The following is a 22,348-nucleotide window of genomic DNA, read 5'->3' on the forward strand; positions in this document are numbered from 1 at the left end:
AATAGGAGCCCTCGGAAAACCCAAAATGATCCCAAATGAGTGTGTGCGTCGCCGAGATGTTGCTATGAGAGCCGCTTTAGGAATGAGGAGGCTCCACCCATCGCTCCGGACCATGTGGTTCCCATCGCTCCTGTTGCTGTGTTTTTGAGGAGAGGGCGAAGGAGGAGTGTACAGCTGCTGCTTGAATTGATCGGATGGTTCTTTTTTGGATTTGCCCATGTTTAAGACTAGTTTGTGGCTTTAATAACGCTCTATATGGGCAACTGCTTGGTCACTAACAAGCGCTGTGGCTGCTTTTGTTCAGAGCTCAAAGTATTTAGGGGATCCAGTCCCAGCTGACAGGTGCGCACAGTGCGCAGAGAGGATGGGCAGACGTGAGGCGGACAGCAGAGGCGCAATGAGCACCAACGACCGCTCCGAGCTCGGCTGTCTGCGGGACGCGGCTTCCAGCGGCCACCGTGCCGGAGAGGAGTCCCCGAGGCTGGGCAGACACCCAGACATGGAGGCGGTTGGAGCGGCACCGAGCGCCACGGCGCCCATGGAAGTGAAGAAGCACCAGCACAAACACAACTTGAAACACCGCTATGAGGTGATGGAGACTCTGGGGAAAGGCACCTACGGCAAAGTGAAGAGGGCGGTAGAGAGAGCAAGCCTGAAGACGGTGAGTGTTGGTGGACATGATGCAAAATATTACTTATGTGCCTGTGGGATGCTTTCTATTATCAAGTTAAGTATTTAACATGGAGTGGGGGGGGGGGTTAGGGTTAGGGTTGGGGGGGGGGGGGTGATGATGATGATGATGAGTTTGACCTCTTGCCCTCCAACTAAAAGCTTTAAATAGATATTCAGCAGTCTCCCCATATAAGTGTGTGTGTGTGCGCGTGTGTGTGTGTGTGTGTGTGTGTGTGTGTACCAAGATTTGTTGCTGCTCCAAGAATGTTGCCCATTGCTTATTAAATATTAATTTGGAGGTGGAGTTAAGCTCCTGAATGTCTTGTGTGTGTGTTTGTGTGTGTGTGTGTTTGTGGGTGAGCTCATGAGCTGACGCTGAACCCAGTTCTTGCTTCCTGTGCTGCCAGGCTGAGATGCCTTTGGTCTGACTCACTCAGCACTTGAACAAGGGGATAAAATTGCTACAATAGGTCTCCTCCAATAGGAGCCTGACCCCCGTCACCAGAACACAACCACACACACACACTGCACAGAAACATATTATATTATTATGTCTGTCTGTACTCAGACAGACATAATAATATAATATGTTTCTGTTCAGCTTTACATTCTGAATATCCAGGTTAAAGACACCACGCGGAGCCAGATTACTTTGAATAATCGTGGGTTTATGTCTACAGTCAGGCCTTAATCCCTCACTTTGCTGTGATCTGAGCACAAAGAGACAGATACCCCGCCGGCCTGAAATTCCCCTTCTGTTTCTTTAGTAAACAAACACACTGTAATAGGGATAATCTTTTCTGCAATCAGATTGTGGAAGTGAGACTGGCATAATTCCTTTGGCTGCTTTCACTGTAACTCTGAGACCTACTTCTGTGAGAGGGAGGGAGTGAAAGACGGAGGACAGGTAGGAGATTGATGGAAGGATATATAAAGAGAGGGGAGAAGAAAGAGATAGCTATGCAATGTGTGTGTGTGTGTGTGTGTGTGTATGTATGTGTGTGTGTATGCAGGGTGAGTGGGTTTGGTCGGACAAGGGGAAAACGCAGCATTCTTGGAGCCAGTAGCCAGCACATACCAAGGATTCTTTGAAACAAAACGGACATTATTTTTGGAAACAAGACCAGGGGGCTGTTGTTTGAGGAGGCAGAGAAGGAGACAGTTTTAGAGCAAGGAGGAGGAGGAAGAGGATGAGGAGGAGGCAGTCGGTTTGAGATTACAGTAAAGAGCCGACTTGAGATTGTCTGAGTTCCTGTTCCTCGTTGCTGCAGGAGGTGATGAATGTACAGGATGAAACAGAGGGAAAGGATGATGAATACCGGATCTTGAGCAGGGCCACTAATCTGTGCTGTAGGTCACTGGTTCCCAACCTGGGGGCCAAGACCCCCACTAAGGGTCACCAAAGCTTCACAGGGGATCTTGAGGCCTTTTTCATTTTAAGGGTGTGAGAAAACTTAGCTATAGGCTACTAACAGAGCCTCCCCTCTCTGCTAAAGAGCCTTGACCTACAATAGAAAAGTACGTGGTTAAATTAACCAAAAAGTCAATACAACAATGGCGAAGCATCAAGAAGATGAAAATACTCAATTTGTCAAAAAAGAAGTCTATTAAGTATGTATGATGATTAAAAAAAATGACATAAAAACACAACACAGACAGAGAATCATATTAAAAGTTACCAAAAATATCATGAAAACTCATCTGTAATACAATATTCACAGGAAATAATTTGCTCAAAGTCCATCCACATTGCTTATTTGTGTAGGGTGGGTCATTCCTTCGCTATCTTAGGATTCGCAAGCCTCCCTGATTAACACTGGTAGCTCTGCCAGCACTGTTGTTCTTAGCGCTGTTCACACTGTTAGGACTGTTAGCTGCTAGCTCTGTAAGTTCTACGTGCCTCCATGTTGAGAGCTGTGTGCAAGCAATCCAGGCCCAAACTCTGAATCATAGATATGCTCAGAACATCATATAGAGCTCCATTCAGAGTGGTCATGAAAAAGCCAACCGTGCTAGCTGAAGTGTCTGTCCTTCTAGGATGTTGCGATTGCAGCAATTAATGCAAATTCAGCCCATTCCCTTGAATTCTGCGTGACCTTGTAATTTTGTCCAATTACTGCAACTTTGCCACAAATCTGACTATTTTATTTCACTGTAGAGCCGCGAGCAGCATCTTGATTCGCTCAGCCCCTCTCTGTCTCTCTAGTCATCATGAGACTGCTGCTGCGGGACTGGAGCTGCCATAGAATTGCGCATTTCAGGCCACAACAATCCCAAAAACAGCCCATGAAATCCTGGAGGGACTTAATTATACACTGGAACAGTATCTTGTTTGGCCCTACTTGTCTTTCTGCATTGAGTTTGTGTATTTGTCCATTTTCTATCTTCTATCATAAATACACAGCATAGTACTGTAGTTCCTGGTTATAGCAAGGGGCTGTGTGTGTGTGTTTGTGTGTGTGTGTGTGTTTGTTTATTTGTGTAGCTGGATGGTGAGGTCAAGGGTCCATTTGGCAAGGAGCCTGTATAATCCTGCTGTTAAATCTTTCACAGATGCAGCAGGGATCTTAACTGATGCTCAGGCTCTTGGGATGTGCTCTTATGTGTTTGTGTGTGTGTAACCCTGCATTCATTTGGTGTAGGAATAATAAGAAAAATTAGTTCCCCCGCTGGGACAAATCTCACAAACCCCCCTCACATCGGAACAACTACTCGGAAGTTTGTAACATAAGTTGCTAGTTTTATTATGCAGGGGCGGCAGGATGTAGAGCGGTTCGAGCACCAATTGGTGGCCTGCAGGTCGAAATATGTACAGGTGCAGGTGGCACATGTAATCTGTAGTATGGTATATTAGGTGTAACCGTAACTTCTTGTCCACATAAAGTGACCAAGATTAGATAAAACATGTATAGCATTAACCATACAAGTCAGGTATAGCAACATTTTAGTAATTTTAGGGAATCTACAGATGCAGCAACAAGTGTGGAACAAAATCACTTTGTAATATAAAGCTTCAAACTGTTTCACCATACTTGGATAGCAACTTGAATCCTCACTGGGACATTAAATGCTCCTAGCAATGAAACACAACACATCTTCTTTGTGGCGTCCATGTTGTTTCCACATTACGACTTGAAGGCTCATGAACACACCAAAGTCGGAAGAACGACTTTCCGACTGGGGAAATGGGACCATCCAAGGAGCACGTAAATGCAGCAAGTGTGCGTGAGATTTCTGTGAGAATAATAGGACAGGAAGTCAGTAAGTAGCCACCCTTAACCCCCATCAGGAGTTCGCACTAGCAAAACACCTACCGTGCGTCAAATTTGTGCAAAGAGGAAACGTTGCTGTCAAGGAGAGGAGGAGAAGAAAATAATTGTTCCATGTTGTCTAGTTTGAATTAGGTCTTATATGGCTGTGCAGGACATTGTGCATTCCTCATGTACATCCGTATTGGCTGTACCAGTACGACATGTACGTCATGTTCCTCTACTACACACATTCTCTGATAATGCAAAGGAATCTCTAGTTACATCTGCATGACTCACACACATAGCTACTTATGTTTCCTTGCATGCATCCTGTTACAGTTTGGCATTTTTGGCCGTTATCTCAGAAGCAGCACATTATTTGGATGAACAATAAGATATTGTCAGTGAGAAGAATACTTTGGAGGTCATACTGAGACATGACGCATATGCAGCACATTTGCACGGGTGAGATCATATATACCCACACTTCCTTTGCACACACGTGCCGCTTTAAAAATGATCTTAGCACCCTGAGGGCTGAAAAATGTCCAGTGTGTCTCTCTTCTCTGTGCTCTGCTGATCAGGCCTTAATGCCCAGTCCAGGGGGGGCGGTCAGAGCTTAGATGGACAGTGAAATACAAGCTGTTTTTGCTCTGAGTCCACATGCTTTGGTGTACTTTATCCATTCCTTTCACCTGTCCTGTTAGCTGCCACCTACATCCTCCCTCCTCATCCCTGCAGCTTATTTCATATTCCCCCTTCCCTTCCACACGTTGCTTTCCCAGCCAGCAGGTATTTGGGTCACAAAACATTCACAAGCACGCAGGAGTACACATGTTGATAGCTCCCCAACTACTAAATATGTGTGGCCTAATCTCTGACCCAGCATCCAGTGCGCCCGGCCTGACAGAGATGCCACATCGGTGTGGAGTGTCTGGTGATGTGCGAATAATCCTCTGATTTCAACACTGGTTCATAGAAAAGATACAAACCTAAAAAAACCTTGAATATTCTCCTTTGGTGGATAGCGTCACATCAGTTACAGAAGGTCAGGTCGGTCCTGAGGGCTCCCTGGAGTGTGTTTGTGCTGTGTTGCATAACCATTGCAGTTGATGGAGCGTGTGAATTGTGTCTTCCAGCGTCTTGTAGATGTTTATTTCCAGCAGCTGAGAATGCTGGAGTTGTGACCCAGGGTAGAGGCCTGCTCGTCCATAGGGACATTGACAGAATTGTATGATCAGTGGTATGTCAGGATGTCAACCTCACAAAGTAGTCCTGTTGCCTCATCTGCACAATAAACCTCATCTCTCTCGCTTGTCGGCCTTCTTTAAGCTCATAGTATTTCTAAATAAGACACCCTCATGTGACTTTATTTGTCCGCCTCTGTCTTGTCCTTGTATGGTGCCATTGTGGTGACTCTATCCAAAGAGGTTTAGGGGCTCATGTTGTGTCTGTTGTGTGGGTGGTTGTGGGCTACATCGGGGTACAGTGAGTGCCTGGGATTAAGGAAGCAGAGTGTGAACAGTGCAGCTGTCAACCGTCTGCCTCTGAGCGTGCTCAGATCTCAGGAGACCTGCTTTCACACATCCAGCCCTTAAAACCCGCATAATGACCTCTAATACCCACAGATTTGATTTGTATGTGTGTGTGTGTGTACAGTTGTATCAACAGTATGTATGTCTTTGTTTCCATGCATGTCTATACAATTAATACATGAACCATTTATCAGAGACTACGTTTACATGCACACTAATGTTCCATTATTTTACCCAAATACGACAATATTCCGACTTTGATATGGGTCATGTAAACAGCATATTCCGTTTTGATATTCCGCAATAGGCCTTTTTCCCAGTGAGGCATTTTCCGTTTTATACATGTGGGATAAGCTGTTATAATTTAGATTTTAATAGCATTATTTGGACAGGTAAACAGCGTTCCTGGTGACTAATTTCCCTGTCGACTGAACGAAAACTTTAATAAAGACTAGTCGACTGGTCTAAAAAAAGGAAAACACTTTTATGGAGAATGTTCTCAAGCCTGGAGGTTATCACTTTGCGTCCCAGCACGGTCTATTCAGGCTCAATATATTCCATTAACTACCTGAAGCCTTTACCTGCATTCTTAGCAGCAGCAGCCATCGTTTCGTGCAGGTTAACATCCACATGATTGAGTTGAATGTGGTCACGCATTGCTCCAGTCGAGTCGATTATATGCCATGTTTTTTCTGACAAAGCCTACATACTACCTTGCTTTCATTTTCTAGATCACCGCGCTGGTTTTGCAAGAGGACATCTCTCCAATTTCCCACCATGCTGTTTTAAAACTCCAGTCTACTCGAGCATTACCCTGGGAAGGGGGACTGCTGTCTGACGGCTCTGCAGCCCCCACTAGTGGCGGGCGGCTGCATGACAGTTAAGCAGCCTTGTACATGAATAAAACACTAATTGGTTTAACCGACTAATATTTCTGGTGCCGACTAGCGAGGGGGCGGACGTTTATCGTTTAGACAAAGTCTCCTATAGCGCATTTTTTCTATTTTTGCACTTCCAACTAATGTTCAGTTTTAACTACTGTCCTTCATTAAATGAGATTTACTTTGTATTTTTAATTTGTCAGGTGTCTTATTGACACACAGTTTCACGGTTGTGTCAATATTCATACATTCAAAACTCATATTTTGATATGTGGATCTAGGTTACCCATTCCGTGTACATCTATCGGTCCAACCACTGAATACTGCCGATCGACTAACAGGTGGATGGGTACCTGTGCTAATACATATCCTTCCCCTGATGTAGATGAAGACCTTTAGTTTATCGACTGAATTGTAATTAATTAATTGTGTTAAACAGAGTGTTATAGCTAACCCTCTGCCTGTTACAGTTAACCCAATCCATGGGGTACATTGTAACATTTAACTTCCAAAAAAAAAAAGAAAAAAGGCTCGCAACTCCTCTATAAAATGCTCCCAATTTATTCAGTGACAGCGTTTTTGATCAGCAATAGATCTTCGTCAAGTCAAAATTTTGACTTGACAAAGGGTTGAACAACCATCTCCTGATAATCTTACGCTGTTTTCTTGCTGTGAAAGATGAGATCTAGAGCTCTGTTGTCAACCACCAGTGATCCCAACACATGACACGCACAGACTCAATAGCATCTCATTTTTACAGGTGGCGATCAAGTCGATCCGCAAGGAGCGCATCACAGATGACCTGGACAGAATTCACATCCAGAGAGAGATCGAGATCACCGCCTCGCTCAGGCACTCCAACATCATACGCTTCCATGAGGGTAAGTCTGTAAAGTTGGGCATTTTCACATGGGGGTCTGTTGGGGATTGACTTGCTTCTGGAGCCGACCTCAAGTGGCTATTTAAAGAACTTCAGTTTTTTTGCTTGGCTTCATTTTTTAGTCCCGGAGGTTGCGGCTTAAGTACTCCCTATCTGTCCAAAGCCTTATGTAGCTCCTTCCTCTGTGCCATTGACACTGCTGATGTCCGAAAACTATTAGAAACACAGCATTTAGACATATAGTTGCACTGTGTGACGTATTTCTTCATTAGCATGAACATGGACACTATGAGTTGACCCCACATGAACCTAACCTGATCAGTGTCAGATGGTTTGTTACACAGAACTAAACTGTTTGGAAGAGGACAGGAACTTGCAAAAAATGCTTAGAATAGAAAGCCAAGGGCCACTTATACAAAGTTAACAGTGTCTACGATACCCGATGGGTTCGGAGATACATTTCAGCCAATGAGTTCTGCATGATTGGTTAAAACTACTCTGACTGCAAACAAACTACAGACAGAAACCAGAACACTTCCGAAACCAGAATCTTGTCCTGTCACCTGCAGTCTTTTTATACAGACTAAGGTAACCATAAATTGTCTTGCTGCTATAGCTATAAGTACTCACTAGAGCATCACATGCTCAGCCAAAAAGAGTCCCCATCAAGTGCAATCCTTACTCCTGTTGGTTTGGGCTTTTTCCTGTGAGACGTTTACAAATAGAAGTCTCTAATACTTAGTATCAATTGTTGAATTTTATCCTGTTGACACTTTCTGTCATGTGAATGAGACATTGTGTGGGATGCTGAACACTTGGATGGTAAACCTCAATCAGGTGAGAATCTTACCTCATGAAACTCATACAAGTGACCAACAGTGTGCACAATCACTGGTTCCTGTTAAGTTCAGATAGATGCAGGATGCAAAACCTCAACGTGTTGTTGTAGAGTGAAGGTTTGTTGCATCCTTTTGACACTCACATAAACACAGCATCATAATGCAGCCCTGTAAATGTGTCTTTGCAGTGTTTGAGAGCCGGGATAAGATTGTGATAGTGATGGAGTACGCCAGCAGGGGAGAGCTGTACGATTACATCCAGGAGAGGAGGAGACTGCCTGAAACAGAAGCCAGAGGCATCTTTAGACAAATCACATCTGCTGTCCACTACTGCCACAAGGTTTGCACACACACATACTTTCCGCAAGTACACCACAGGCATTCAGTATAAATTGGGGATGTAGGCACGTGCTGAATCGCACACTGCGGTATTCAACTGCGCACAAGCAAATACAGTACCGCTAAATCCACTAAATCCTAATCCTAATACTGCAGAAAAACTTGACTTGCGTTTTCAGATCTCTCTGGGTTAAGAGCGCATTAGGCCTTGATTGTTTTCTACAGTCACACACTGACACAATTAACAAACACGTTGCCTTACTTCCTCCCTCCTCATTACTGTAAGCCCTGGCAAAGGAACAAATTCTTGTTTGCTCCTTTGGTGATATTTATTTGTGTGTTTTACTTGTATTTGTGCACATAAGATAAACAGCTTTGCCAAAACACAGTAATTATCAAGGGGATACATAAATCCCATTAATACAGAAGTGCAGTGCAGTTGAAGTGAGGCCTTGCAGTCAGCTGAGTTGGATATGAAAAAAAATGTTTATGTTTCCATATAATTCTTATTTTGGTAGTTTGGCTTCTTCGCGAATCCCTCACATTAAACTCAGAGATTATCATTCAGCTCCTGTAGCTTTTTTAGTCGACAGGGAGGTGGATTTTGTGCTCCTCGTGCCCTCAAATATTGTCCCAAAATAGACATGAATGTTCCAGCATGAATGAATTATTGAATGTGCCTCTGAGGCATGCAGGGCACATGGAGGGATTATTGAGGCTTCAAAAGAAGAATGAGAATAATTCAGAGTCAGAGGTTTTTTCTCAAATCTGTTTATAGTCATTTAAAAGCAGCAAGAATAATAACCTGGTTTAATACATCGATTCGGCCTTTCTTTCTCTGCCTTGCGTTCATATACGCATGCATACACAGGCTTACATACTGTGCACAAAACATTGTCTAAGGTCATGGGTCATTTCCTCCACTTAAGTGCTCTGAAGAGGATGTAATTAAGGAAAGAAAGGAGGCTATTCTGGCTCATTAGCTAGTGGCTTTAAGAGATATGTCGGCAATGTTTAAAATTTCCCTGCGTCACGCGGCTTCCTGGGTGGCCACAGTTATCTAGAGCAGCATTGTCTCTTCACATGATTTACTACCTACTCAAAGAAAACCTGCAACAGACCCCCCCCCCCCTCGTCATCGAACTTCCAGTGTAGTCTTCCTCACCAGGCCCCACAGCTGTCTACACTCTGTGGCCTCTCACTGGCTCCCAGGTGCTTTAATGCCATCAGTGGATCAAATCGCATCTCATCAGATGAATTAACCCAAACAAAGCACTTCCTCATGCCTGTCAGAGATTAAACAGCCTGAGAGCCCTTCTCAAGGCTCTCCAATATGTTAGACACAAACCCTGCAATGTGAGGCCCGAGTGGAATGTTACTGGTCATAAAATTATAAATGAAAGACAAGTGCCCCGTGCACCACAGGTTGGGTTTATGTTGCAAACGTCAGACCCTTCAGTCTTAATGTTTGCATGCCGAGAGAAAAGATCTGAATGTAAACAGGAGGGAGGAGCAGCGCAGGACCTCATGTGTCTCTGCTCTCTTGCAGAACGGTGTCGTGCATCGAGACCTCAAGCTGGAGAACATCCTTTTAGATCAAGATTTAAAAGTGAAGGTAAGATTGATACAGCGCACACAAACTGAGCCCTGAGATCACGTTCCAGCAAAGACGTGTGATTGTGATGCATGTTTTGGAAAATAAATGAGAGAGTGTCCTTCCAAAAACAAGATATTTGTTCCTGGGTAAGAAATAGATAAGCATTATTGGCCTGAGCTTTAAATACATCATGCGGTATTATAATGTATTATCCAAACACCTCCGATCATAAAGGCATACATCTTTGTGACACACTGGAAGCACTTTGTTTTCCACTGCTGCTATGTTCAGTACACGTTTGCTTCACATACTGCAGCTGGGAATGGATTATGGTACCAGCCACAAAGAAAAATGCAAACAAAGTGCACATTCAGAACATACATTGGAGCCATTCAGCCCACAGACATTTTAATGTGCTGTGAAGCCATGCACACTGAACCAGCACAAACATACTGCCAGGTCTTACAGAAGTCCCCAGGGGTCATTTTCTTGCCTGATTTGAATGCACCTCTCCTTATATGGGAGCTGTGTACACCACGACCAAGGGAGAATGCAGGGAATCCAGTGGCAATCGCGCCAATCGGAGGGTTTTAAGTATGCTCCGTCTGTCCATCTAAAGAAAACACCATATGCAGACCTCTCAGCAGCTCGTCATTCATGGCAAACCTCAGGTTCACCACATCGGCCGCTCTCTGCATCCGCTGCAGGAAATGACCAAGCCTCTGTGCAATGCATGTGCGTGTTATATCTGCACAATAGCTGCCTCATGGCATGTGTAGAAGGCAGGCACAGCCAGACATGACAGGGAAAATGTTAGGTTTTGGTCACCTTTGAAGTCACAGATTATGATTTAGGAATATAAAAATACTAAATTGTCTTTTAATCATTGGTTTTGACAATTCTCATTTCCTAAGTGGCAGAAGTGCACTTGTTTTTTTGGGGTTTTTTTTTTACTGTTGTCTGAGCTGTGCATTTTGAAAGTGTTTGGTAACATATTCATTCACCTTTCCAAACCACTTAGGTACCCATACCTAACATAAGCCCCTTTTCCACCAGCATTTCCAGGAACTTTTATTACCAGGAATTTGTTTACCTGGGTAAAGAGCTGGTAATCTGTGTGGTTTGCGTTTCCACCTCACCTCAAGTTCCGGAAAATTTATTTAAATTAGCGTGATGACGTAGATGATTCAGCGTGTGTCCTGTATTGGCTCCGCCAGCTTGGCTGGTTACATGCTGGTGTAGAGAGTTGGGGCTGTTTGTCTCAGCCAGAAGCTAAGTTTAAAAGTATTTTAAGATAAGTGTCAAACTAAGTTAGTCTACATAAAGACAACTGTCATTTCAGCTTATTAGTGACAATTCGCTATCAGCTGAACCGGCGTGCTGTCCTTGTGTAAGACATAACGTTAGTGTCGGTGGATGAGAGACTGTGGGCGGAGCATATTGAATATCGCTATCTACATGTTTACATGTTCATGCTGCTGAACATGTATTGATAAAGTATTGGCTTCTTCCTCACTAAGGGTTAATGTCACTTACAGTAACGAGTGTAGCTGCCGTCAACTGCAGTCATTTTTGAGTTATCTTCACTTTGTTTCCACCGTGGCCGCTCGGCTGTTCTCCGCTTACTGTGTCGCATCGGTGTGTGTGTAGATACCGTTAGCGCTTATCAATACTACGGTCTTTCATAATTTAGCCCCGGGGCTAACTTAGTACTGGGTTTCGGTACTCATCCTTAATCAAAACACAAACGAAGTGAAGCTTGTAGAAATGAAATAAAGTTTTCAGCGGCTGCCCGTACCAGGAAGTGCAGAATGCTGCAAGTGTGAGTCCACCAGTCAGCATTCCTCTCAAGAATTCCGACTAATCTGAAAAGTCCTACCCCCCTACTAGGTACTTTTTCCTGGGTAAATTTGGGGTTGAGGGAAAGTTTTTTACCCAGGTAATTTCGTTGGAAACATGCAGAGTTTTTTTAAATTCTGGCTAATTGATAAAAGTTCCTGCGGTGGAAAAGGGGCTATGGTGATTTAGTACAAACAGATAATAGCCTTTGTCATTATGTGAAATGTCATAATATAAAAATAAAAACCACATGGGGGCGATAGACGAGTAAGCACTTGAAAACTTTGGTATTTTTCAACTGGGACCATATTTTTGTCATGTTCTTGTCTAAGTGACTAATGGGAACAACAGTTTTTGTCCAGTATTGAGCGAGAAGGCTACAGCCAGTCGCAGCAAACCAGGCTATAGTGTAACAGGTGTAACCAATTTCTGTCCAATAAAAGTGTTTGTTTTTGCCACTGACAGGTTCACATTGTTATTCTAAGTGTCTTTAACATTACGGAAAGGAACCCTACAGAGTGGCCTTTTTTGTTGCTTTTTGTTTAACCAGAAACAGTCATTAAATTGCCATCGCTAAACTCACCAGACTCCATTTCAATAAACACTTTAGCGTGTATAGAACCAGCATGTTTTCACATTAAACTGGGTGAATTAAGGGCAACAATATCAGAGTTGGCAATTGTTGGAACAGTGGGAAGATGAATTGAAGATGGTTTGTGTTAGTTTTTTTTGTTTATTTCTCAGTCCATTTTGAATGAAGTGTGTTTTCATAAAATTACTGTTTACTTAATAGAGTCTGGTTGCCCATTAATTGCAGCCTGTTTTGCACTGGCTGAACGCTGGACCAATTTCAAACACTGTTGCTCCCATTAGTCACTTAGGATGCATTCACACTGGCTTTAAACGAACCCTGGTCCGCTACCACGGATATTTCGGATATTCAGACTCTGGTGCGGACCAAACGAGTGCACCCTGGTCCACTTGAAAGCTGGGGGTCTTGGTTCACTTGCAAGCGAATCCTGGTGCGGTTGGCTTACAGCGGGATATGCAAACAGACTATCCAGCGAACCAAAGAGAGGAAGTGATGTAGAGCGCAGTGCATTTTGGGTAGGATAAAAACAAAGCCAACAGCGTGAACTGTGAGAAGCAGAGGTAAAAAAAAAAAAAGTTGGAAAATGTCTTGTGGGCAGACGTGAGTAGTGAGGAGGAGGGGGCACTCATATGGTCAGAGGACTATATATCGCAGTTTCTTGTTCCTGGTCAGTTGTCGTTTCGGGCAATACTGCCCCCAAATGAGCAGCTGTTGTAACTGCGTGACATTGTCTAGGCCGCTTTAAAAAGTGCAGTGTGAAAATGAACTGAACCAAATGAAGGTGTGAATTTTTCGGCATTCCCCGCCCAATCGAACCGAGTCCCCTGGGCTATCCTGGTGTGAGTGCGCCCTTAGACACAAGAACATGGTTTAATAGCATTAAGGCTATAAAAAAACCTAATGCTGTATTCACACTACAAGCAACAACTCAACAGTGTGACCAGCTTCATTATCATAGAGTCACTGTTGAAGTGTTGTTCAAGGGCTGGTTAATGTAGTTACATCGTCACAGACTTGTGCCCTAGGAACGCTGCTCAGCCTTGCTTCCAATTTTTCCCAGTGGCCGCTCGCAGTATTGCAGCAAAAAAATCCCCTGCAGCCCAAAGAGCATTTTCTATTATGAATGTTTAATCTATGGACGTTTTATATTTGCAAAACTTTCCTAAAGCTGAGAAAGGTGATTTTAAAAAATCTGTGACATCATCACAATCTAGATATCTAGTTATTATTATACATCTATGGGCTTGTGTGTGTCTGCTACTTGGCCACTTGCCACAAAGCACCTTGACTGAACATCATGTAAAGTTTGTATTTGTTTAAAAAACTTTTGGTTAATGTCTGAGCCTCATTATAACGTCACATTTGCCACCAAGTTGCATCCTCGTGTGCATCGCAATTTACAGAATGCTAGCGTAGCATCAGCTAAAGCGAAATAGCACAGCTCCACAGCTAGAAACAAGAACATATGATTAACTGATGCTTCACCACGTCATTAGAGCCCTGAAAAAAGGTGAAGCCAGCTCAACTTTTACGTGTAGCGCGTCACGTCCACAAGCAGCGACAAGTGCCATCAGTTTGTAATGTCATGTCACCAGCTTCCATTGAACATAGCCTGTTGCCTGTCGCTCATAGTGTGCACACGGCATACGTTACCCTTTAAATCATCAGTGAAGCACAAAATAACGTGAAAACGAGATGCAGCCAGAAGATTTCTTTTTCTTTCCACTGCTATATAGAATCAGTTCTTATTGAGATGATACATTTGACTAGTTTGGATAAGCTGACTTATTCACTGGACAAGAGGGACGCTGATAATTTTATAAAGCAAAACACAAGTAAGATAAAAACTTAGCTCAGACAAACCAAATAACTTTGCTCCTCTAACCAATTTTCACTTCTCTCTCACATGAACCTCAAAAGACAGCTCACACATTTACCCCAACAGGCTGCGAGCCACTGTAGAACATTAACCAGCGATCTGTTTCTGTATGAGAGACAGTGGCTTCTCACAACAGCCCGTGTAATTCCAAGGCACGTGTACAGGACTCGTTTGTATGTTCAGAAGAAAGAGTGTTTCTTACACAAGCATTCGACACTGAGGAATGTCTCCGCGCCAAAGCACTGAAAAGAGTACAGGAGCCTCACGCACATTTATCTCTGGTGGCGAAACAGAATTTACACTGCAGGACGCACACACACAAACACAAGGTAGCTTGTAGAAAGTAAAGGCGTATTAACTGCACATCATTACTGTGTGTATAATAACTGTGAGCTGTCTTGTATACACAGCGTCATCGTCCGTCTGTGAGGTCTCTGTTCCCCTGAACCTCTGTTCCACGGAAATAAAGCTGTCACGCTGAGTATTTTTAACACCAGAGGGGCTGATAGTGAGCTGGTGCTCATGTTAATAATCTCTTCAGATAGAGAGGAGCCTCGGTATGTCTGCGTATGGCTCTCGCAGCCTCGAGTGAGTGATTGTTCCGTTACGTGAGTGTATGCAGCCTGATGTTTTTGGCTCTCCCCTCTTTCCTCGCTCACACTTACACTGGCAAAAGCTCAGCATACCTATTTTTGGCTCCTTTAAAAGGAATTGTTTTGAGTTGTTGTGTTTTTGCCACATGGCTAAGAGTTTGCAGTGCATACTCACTGAAAAGGAATCTGGATGGCGTGAGGAGCAAGTGTGTGTTGAAGTGAATGAAATGAAATTTATATAGGGTTTGGTGTTGATGGATTAGCCCATTATGTCATGAAGTTAAAGCGTTCTGTGTTGCCAGTTGTTATGTGTCATCTGTGACTGTCACATAAACCCTTTTGTTTATTTGATACAACAGTGTGAACGCACAGATACACATGTTCGGCTGGCCTTTGGTGCCCACAGCTGTGAAACGTTTAATAGACACATAAACTTGGTTTTTTTTCTTAGATATACAGTAGGTTGTGTTTTTGTTGTATGTATTTTTTTATACAGTTATTACTAAGATCGGCCTTTTATTTATTAATAGATTGTTTTTTAGTGTAGTAGCTATGCAGCTGCTCCTGAAATATGTTTTAGTGGTATTACTGCTGTTCTTGCTGAGTTATGCTGCTGTGACTTGACTTGTTTCTATAGTTACCACATAAAATTACCCAGTCGTAAAGTAGCTCAGGAGCAGTAGCAGCAAGAAACACAAAATCCTGACAATCAAATTTTATTTCATGTTCTCTATTTCTCTGACTCTGCAGCTGGCTGACTTCGGCCTTTCCAATCATTTCCAGAGGGGCACTCTGCTGCAGACGTACTGTGGAAGTCCACTCTATGCTGCCCCGGAGATAGTGAAAGGACTGCCCTACCAGGGGCCGGAGGTGGGTCAACACGCACGGCTCTCGCTGGTTTCCTCAGGAGAAATGCAACAGTGCGCCAAGATCAACTAAAACTGTGAAATTGTGGGTTGTAAAACAAAAACAACGCGCTGAAAGGGGGTAAAGTGCATTGTAGAGCTTAGGAGAACTGCAGCTAGGTGATAATTATCTGTGTGCTCTACACTATGAGCAACACCTTTCGGGTTACACATCGTTGTTTGATCTGTTTCTAAGGACAAACATTGGTAAGAGCAGCTTTAAAGGCATTTTTCACCCCCAAAATGACCATTTGTATCAGTTACTCACTTTGTGTTACTTGGAATTCGTGAAGAAAGCGTTGCTTTTCTTGCATGCCCCCACAGTAAAGGAAGAATCCAAAAATGGAGAAAAGTCTTGATGAACTGAAGTAATAGGGGTCTGCGTTACGAACAGCTAAACCAAGTCTCATTTATCCTGTCGTATGCTCAACACTTTACAAATGCATGCATTGTTTTTACAAAATGTCATAAGAAGATAGGAAAAAAAGAGTACAAAAACACAAACAAGCAAAATATAAGTGAACAAATAAACAAAAAGGTCCAGATTGACATGTCTCCCAAAAGCTATTCACCCCCGTGACATAGTCAGTGACTCGTTCTCTCATGCCTCCCATTTCTCTCGACATCTGTGCTCTCCTGTGGGTTAACAGTTTGATATAGTTTTGCTGTCGCCTTTCGCTCCAATTCATCAACAATTTTCTTTGTTTTTGGATTCTTCGTTCACCATTGAGGAATGTGAGAAAAATAGAGTCTTTTGCATGGATTTACCGTAATACAGGGTGAGTAATTGATGTACAAATGCTCATTTTGGGGCTTAAGTATTCCTTTATAGCACTGACTTTGCCTTGCATGTGCTGCAAAGGAACCACAGGAAACTAGAAAAATCAGACACATTTTCAGATGCTCACACTGTAATTTTTGTGGAAATCATGCACTGCCTCACTGCATTAAGTCAATGCCTGAATTTCTGTTGTTCATGCCATGTTCTTCATTATGTCATGATAGGTTGACTGCTGGGCGCTGGGGGTGTTGCTGTACGCCCTGGTGTACAGCAGCATGCCATTTGATGGGGCCAGCCACGCCACACTCACAGAGCAGATCAGCCAAGGTCGCTACCGCAGACCCAACCCCCCCTCAGGTAACCCTTCACAATGTCATTAACGTTATATTTCTATTCATCGGAGTGTCTGATGTTATTTCTTCGTGTGTCGTTCTTACAACATGATATCCTGTTAATTACATTGTCTTAGTCAGTGTGGCTGCTATAAATAACTCTTGGCTCTGTTTCATCCAGATGCCTGTGCTCTTATCGACTGGTTGTTGACAGTACGTGTGGACGAGAGGGCTACGATAGAGGACGTAGCCAACCACTGGTGGGTGAACTGGGGTTTTGAAGAGAGTGTGTGTGACTGCCCTCCATCTCCACACCAAGAATGCCCCTCCCCCCTGCTGGCTCGCTACATAGACTGGCAGAATCGGGTCGCAGCTACCAGCAACATGACTGTTGACCCAGGGTGCCTATCCTCAGACTCGTCCTGTCAACCTCAGCTCTCTTCCCACCCCTTTTACTTCAGCTTACCTCTAAAGAGTGATCGTGGAGGAGGAGCAGGAGGAGGAAGGATACGTGGAGGAATGTCGAGCCTGAGGAAGTCCCGCAAGGAGAATACAATTCCCCAGACTGCACTGGGAGCTTGTGGTGGTGTTTGTGCAACAGCTGCCTCCTCTGCTGCAATTTCCTCCACTTCCACCATTGAAAGAAAGAAACCCAAAGGTATTCTGAAACCACAGAGGAGTTTTGACTCAGTCTTTCACAGCCCTCCTAAAGAAAACTCTCCTTCCCAACCGTGTAACGCTGCTCCCCAGCCTTTCCGAACACATACACTTACCCACACACATGCTGATGCCCTGTCCACCAGCCTTACGCCTCCCTCTACATTCAGTCAGCCCTCATCCAAAATGCCCAAGAAGGGGATACTGAAGAACTTGTATGGAGGGGAGTCAGGTTATGGCTCATCCTCTGAAAGAAGGATCCCTGGAGTGGAAGTTAAAGAGGGGGGTGATACAGGTAATTTGTGCTCACGCAAACAGCACACTTGTCTCCCAGCGGCAGAAGACAGCCCCACTATGCGCACAGAGGCAGTCAGAAGAAGGAAGGGTATTCTGAAACGTAACGGCAAGTTCTCTCGCAGTCTGGATCTTCCGGATGACCACCACTCAGCCCCCGCGATGTTCCCCGAGGCCCTGCAGCAGCTCCTCCAGGCCACAGGGGGCGCCGAGGGTCGTCACAGCCGCCCCTCCAGTGTGGTGAGTGAGGATAGTCTCTTCTCCTCTGATTCCTTCGACTTACTGGACCTCAGCGCCCAATCGCGTCGCAGAATTTTCTCCCGGGGGAGGCAGCACAGCGCCTGCAGCTCTGAGGAGGACCTGGAGCAGCTGAGAACTGAGGCAGGCCAAGTTAGTGGAGACAGAGAAGGACAGAAGGAAATGCAAACATAAGCCAAAGGAACAATGCAGATATGAGTGTGAAAGATTACATTGCACACCAGGTCTTCGGTTCATATTTCTGTGATAATCAGTGCCTGGCATCTTGAAAAGACTTGAGTGAACTCTCTTCTTGAGCACGAGGACTCTCCCATTCATTGTATTGTCAATGTAAAGCACCATTTCTTGGCATATTTTTCTGTATTGAATGATAAATGAAACTGCATTCATTGCAAGTTCAACTGTATTCTGAATGCAAGGCAACGCAGGGATTGACTCGTCGCTAAATGGGATCTGGTGTCGGCCATATTGCAGAGATGGGGCGTGAATGTGGTCGAGTGGACAGTCTGCATAATGAACTCACTCTGACCTCGCCTGCACCTGCAGTTGATCTCCTTTAAATTTTACAGCAGATTTCTGTTCAGCAGAGCATTGAAAATCTGAGTCTGGATGCTGCCATCTGGTGAAGTTAGCCCTGCAGGTTTTTGGGAGTAAAGAGAAGTGTAGCAGCGTGCCATCTTGGATATGTGAATCCAGTATGTCAATAGTGACAATGAACCAACAAGACATGTTAAGTGCGTTTCCATCCACCTGTTTTATCACCATTTCGTATATAAAGCCCTGAGAGGAAACATTAGAAACTGAGGTGGAACAGAAAGACAAACGCAAAATTTGACAAAGTGAAATTATAAATGGGCTTAGACCCAATCCCATTTCATATTTTAACCTCTACCGCTCACTTTTGAGGTGCCTCTTTGCCTCCCCCAACAGAGTTACAAGGGGTAGTGGTTGAAATCTTTCCCTCTGAAATGGGACAACCCTTCGGGACCCTTATTGGTAGTCGTCGATAGGCCTTTTTCTTGAAAGACAGTTTGATATATCACAGTAGAAACAACACAGGTGTAAATAATAAAGTTAATAAAGGCTAAATTCCGTTTAGCTGCATTGATTTCAAGATCCTTGCATTCTGCATGCTTGCTCACTGTCCCTCTCACTGGAGCATTTGAATAGAACAGAGCCAACGTTAGCATTATAAATACCACCTGTGTTTTTCCTACAACATTACAAGTCAAACTGTCTGCTGTGAGAAAGGCCTATACTGGCTTTTACGTAAACAGGTGTGACGAGTGTTAAGTCAACTAGCTGTGCTCTGTAGGCTAACGTTAGCAACCTATGCTCCTAGCCTGCCAATCTGCACTGATAATAGGAGAGTGAAAACAAGTGCAACAACTTTGCTGCTGGACTTTATTTAAATTTTACTGTCAGTGTCATCAAAGGGAGGAATGCAACATGCAAATATGTCAAAATGCGTGACTTTGCTACTTTTGCAGCCATCTTGGCACTCAGTTTGAATTGTGCCTCTGAAAAACCTCTACCCCACTAAGAATTGGGGCACCCTACTCCTAGACGTGAACGCGCAAAATGGAGGGCTAAGGGCTAAGTGGTAGCAGGGCAAGGGGTGTATTGGGATTGGGCCTTGGTGAATAAATCATGACGTACGTGAAGAATGTGGGACAAATACATCAGATCTGTGCGGACCGCTGAGAAGACTGCAATGTTCCTCAAACTGACAAATGAAACAAACATAAATGCCACATTTTCGTCATCCTTTTCCACAGTTTGAGGTCTGACTGGCGCTCTTTTATCTATGTCATCTTGTGTCATCTTTTTATTAGATCATTTTAATGGCACTGGTCTGAAAAAATTAGCATAACCAGCTGTTTACCTTGATGATGATAATAATAATCAATAATAACATTTTGTTGTGGCACTTCACGGTAACACATTCCCAATTTTAAAAGCCCTTTATAAAGAACAATAAATGGGCGATAACACACTATAATGTAGTCGTAAGCAGACATAAGGGCATTTTTTGGAATTTATCTGCAGTATTTGTCAACAATTATAAATTCTCCTATAAAGACATATTTTATATTATTATCTCTGCTAGGCATAAGCTTGGTGGGGATCATGCACTGGTTGTGTGTGTGTGTATCTGTCTGTCTGCACGGTAATCTTTCAAAGTGCTGGACCAATCAGCCTAATATTTTGTGTGCACCTTTAATACAGTATGATCAAGGACCTCTCATAGCAGTGACTCACATTTGTTGAAAGACCTGTTTTATTGACTGTTTTATACCATCATTGACCGCTGACTCCTCACTCCTCTTAACTGGCGAGTAGGGGATGCAAATGTTTAAGAAATCAACTCGGCTTAAAACAACGAGCCTTACCATCTGTTGCAGGCCACATTTTGGCGGTTGTCATGGCTCAAAAATTGACATTTATACAAAAGTTTGGTCTTATTATGAACCAGGGCATCTGCAGATGAATTAGATACTCGATATGTTATGATCCACTGAATTTAGGCACAGTACGAGATGAATAAATCTCAATTTTATGTTATTTCCTCTGCCATCTTGACTGTAAGGGAGCCAGGAGGGACAATTTCATCAGCCACAGCTCTTTGCGGTCCGCCTGCGACCCAGTTTTGTGCATTGATTTGGTTATTTTTCCTTGATATTTGTGCCTCTACCATAAGTAAACAAGCAGGATATGTAGTTAAATTGTCTCTGTTTTTGTCTGAAAGTCCAGTTATGAATGATATGGATCAAAGATTTGTGACTGCGTTTCACTTATTAAAAACACACTCACCCCCATTATTACATTGCAGGCTATCTACATACAGCTACAGTGCCTGTCAGGAGGAGAAATCAATCAGCTTTGTGTAACGGCTCGCTGCTCTGTCAAAGATAGACAAGGCTACTTTTATACGCTGTTGATGGCTTTTCAAATGCGCTGCTGCACTGCTGCTGGAATTTCAAGAATTGTCTAGAGTTGTCCCAATGAGCTTGGGCAGTTGCTTGGCAGAAATCTGCTCCCTACTGAGTGCACTTTTCTAGTTCCAACTGTGTTAACTATTTCAATCAGGAGAGACAGGGAGTGGGGTAAAGACATTATTTAATACAGAATATGAGTGTGCAGATTAACAGGTGATTTGTGCTGGTGAAGATTTAACAGAGGTGCTTGGCGTTTGGACACCAGAAGGAGATATTTTGTGATCGAGGGACATCTGAGCGGCAGCAGGATAAATCCCCCCATGGAGTTTAGACACTGGTGGCGGTGGTGGTGACTGATGACTGCTGAGGCTGCTGACTGCTGAGGCGATGAGGCTGATGAGTCCGTTAAGACTAGGTGGTGATGCAAGACCAACTACAGCAGAGAAAGAACCATATTTAAAATGAGGAGCAGTAAGATGATAGGCTGACAGAGAAGGTGTGTCACTGTGCTGTTGGTTGATTGTGAATCAGCTGATGACTCAGTTGACCTACCCAGACAATGACACCTAGAGACAGTGAGTGAGCATATGTGAAAGGAGTGAATGGCAGGGTGAGAAAGAAACTTACAGCCTGAGCATGATAAGTATTGTCTTCCTTACTGAACTTCACGAAAGCTTCATTTGTCTCTACACCAGTCTCCAGCGAAGGGTGCCCACAGGAAAAGTTATTGTAGCTGACAAATACATTAACAACTGCTTATTATGACATTATAGTGTGTTGTAAACCTTTCATTAAATGTGCTAACCCGGGGGAGTTTAAGTAAAGCGTTACTTATTTTATTACATCATTGACTATATTTGTACTACACAGTGATGTACTGTGCACAATTTGCTCCTTTGCACCGACCGACAGTGTGAATAGCAGATGGATCACATTGCTTTTTATTGCAACAGTGCTGCTGTGGACATTCAAATGTATGCAGTAGATATATGCAGTTTTAAATGTGTAATTTTCTTATTGTGAGAAATGAATTCTGTTCATTTTTTTAAAGGGTTAATAAATTATCTGAACATGAATACTGTCCATTTGTTTTTCTGGTGAGAGAAGAAGAAAGGCAGCAGGAGATGAGGGATGACTTGAACATATACTCCAGCTTTAAAGACAGTAAAGATAAATATGAGGCGCAGATGGTCAGTGAAAAAGGACATTTTAAGACAAATTGCCCTTTTATTCTAAAAGTTACTTCTTCTCTATAGTCAAGGACCTTTTTGTCCTTGAGGCCCGG

General features: G+C 43.6%; 1 protein-coding gene across 1 annotated transcript; it reads left to right on the forward strand.

Moving 5' to 3' along the window:
- Window positions 1-164: 164 nt before the first annotated feature.
- On the forward strand, window positions 165-22,120 carry LOC126403339 (NUAK family SNF1-like kinase 1). Its single transcript, XM_050065938.1, has 7 exons — window positions 165-661; window positions 7,100-7,220; window positions 8,247-8,398; window positions 9,947-10,012; window positions 15,648-15,767; window positions 16,808-16,940; window positions 17,097-22,120. The coding sequence occupies exons 1-7, from the start codon at window positions 365-367 to the stop codon at window positions 18,296-18,298; spliced, it is 2,091 nt and encodes a 696-aa protein (XP_049921895.1). The 5' UTR covers window positions 165-364; the 3' UTR covers window positions 18,299-22,120.
- The last annotated feature ends 228 nt before the right edge of the window (window positions 22,121-22,348 follow it).

This window comes from Epinephelus moara, chromosome 16, assembly GCF_006386435.1.
Source record: "Epinephelus moara isolate mb chromosome 16, YSFRI_EMoa_1.0, whole genome shotgun sequence".
Taxonomy (NCBI): Eukaryota; Metazoa; Chordata; class Actinopteri; order Perciformes; family Serranidae; genus Epinephelus; species Epinephelus moara.

Bases quoted from the DNA above. Each gene is read 5' to 3' on its own strand.
- LOC126403339 (XM_050065938.1), top strand. From the start codon at position 365: ATGGGCAGACGTGAGGCGGACAGCAGAGGCGCAATGAGCACCAACGAC. The intron at 8,399-9,946 runs GTTTGCACACAC...GCTCTCTTGCAG, and splicing joins CTGTCCACTACTGCCACAAG to AACGGTGTCGTGCATCGAGA. The intron at 16,941-17,096 runs GTAACCCTTCAC...TGTTTCATCCAG, and splicing joins CAGACCCAACCCCCCCTCAG to ATGCCTGTGCTCTTATCGAC.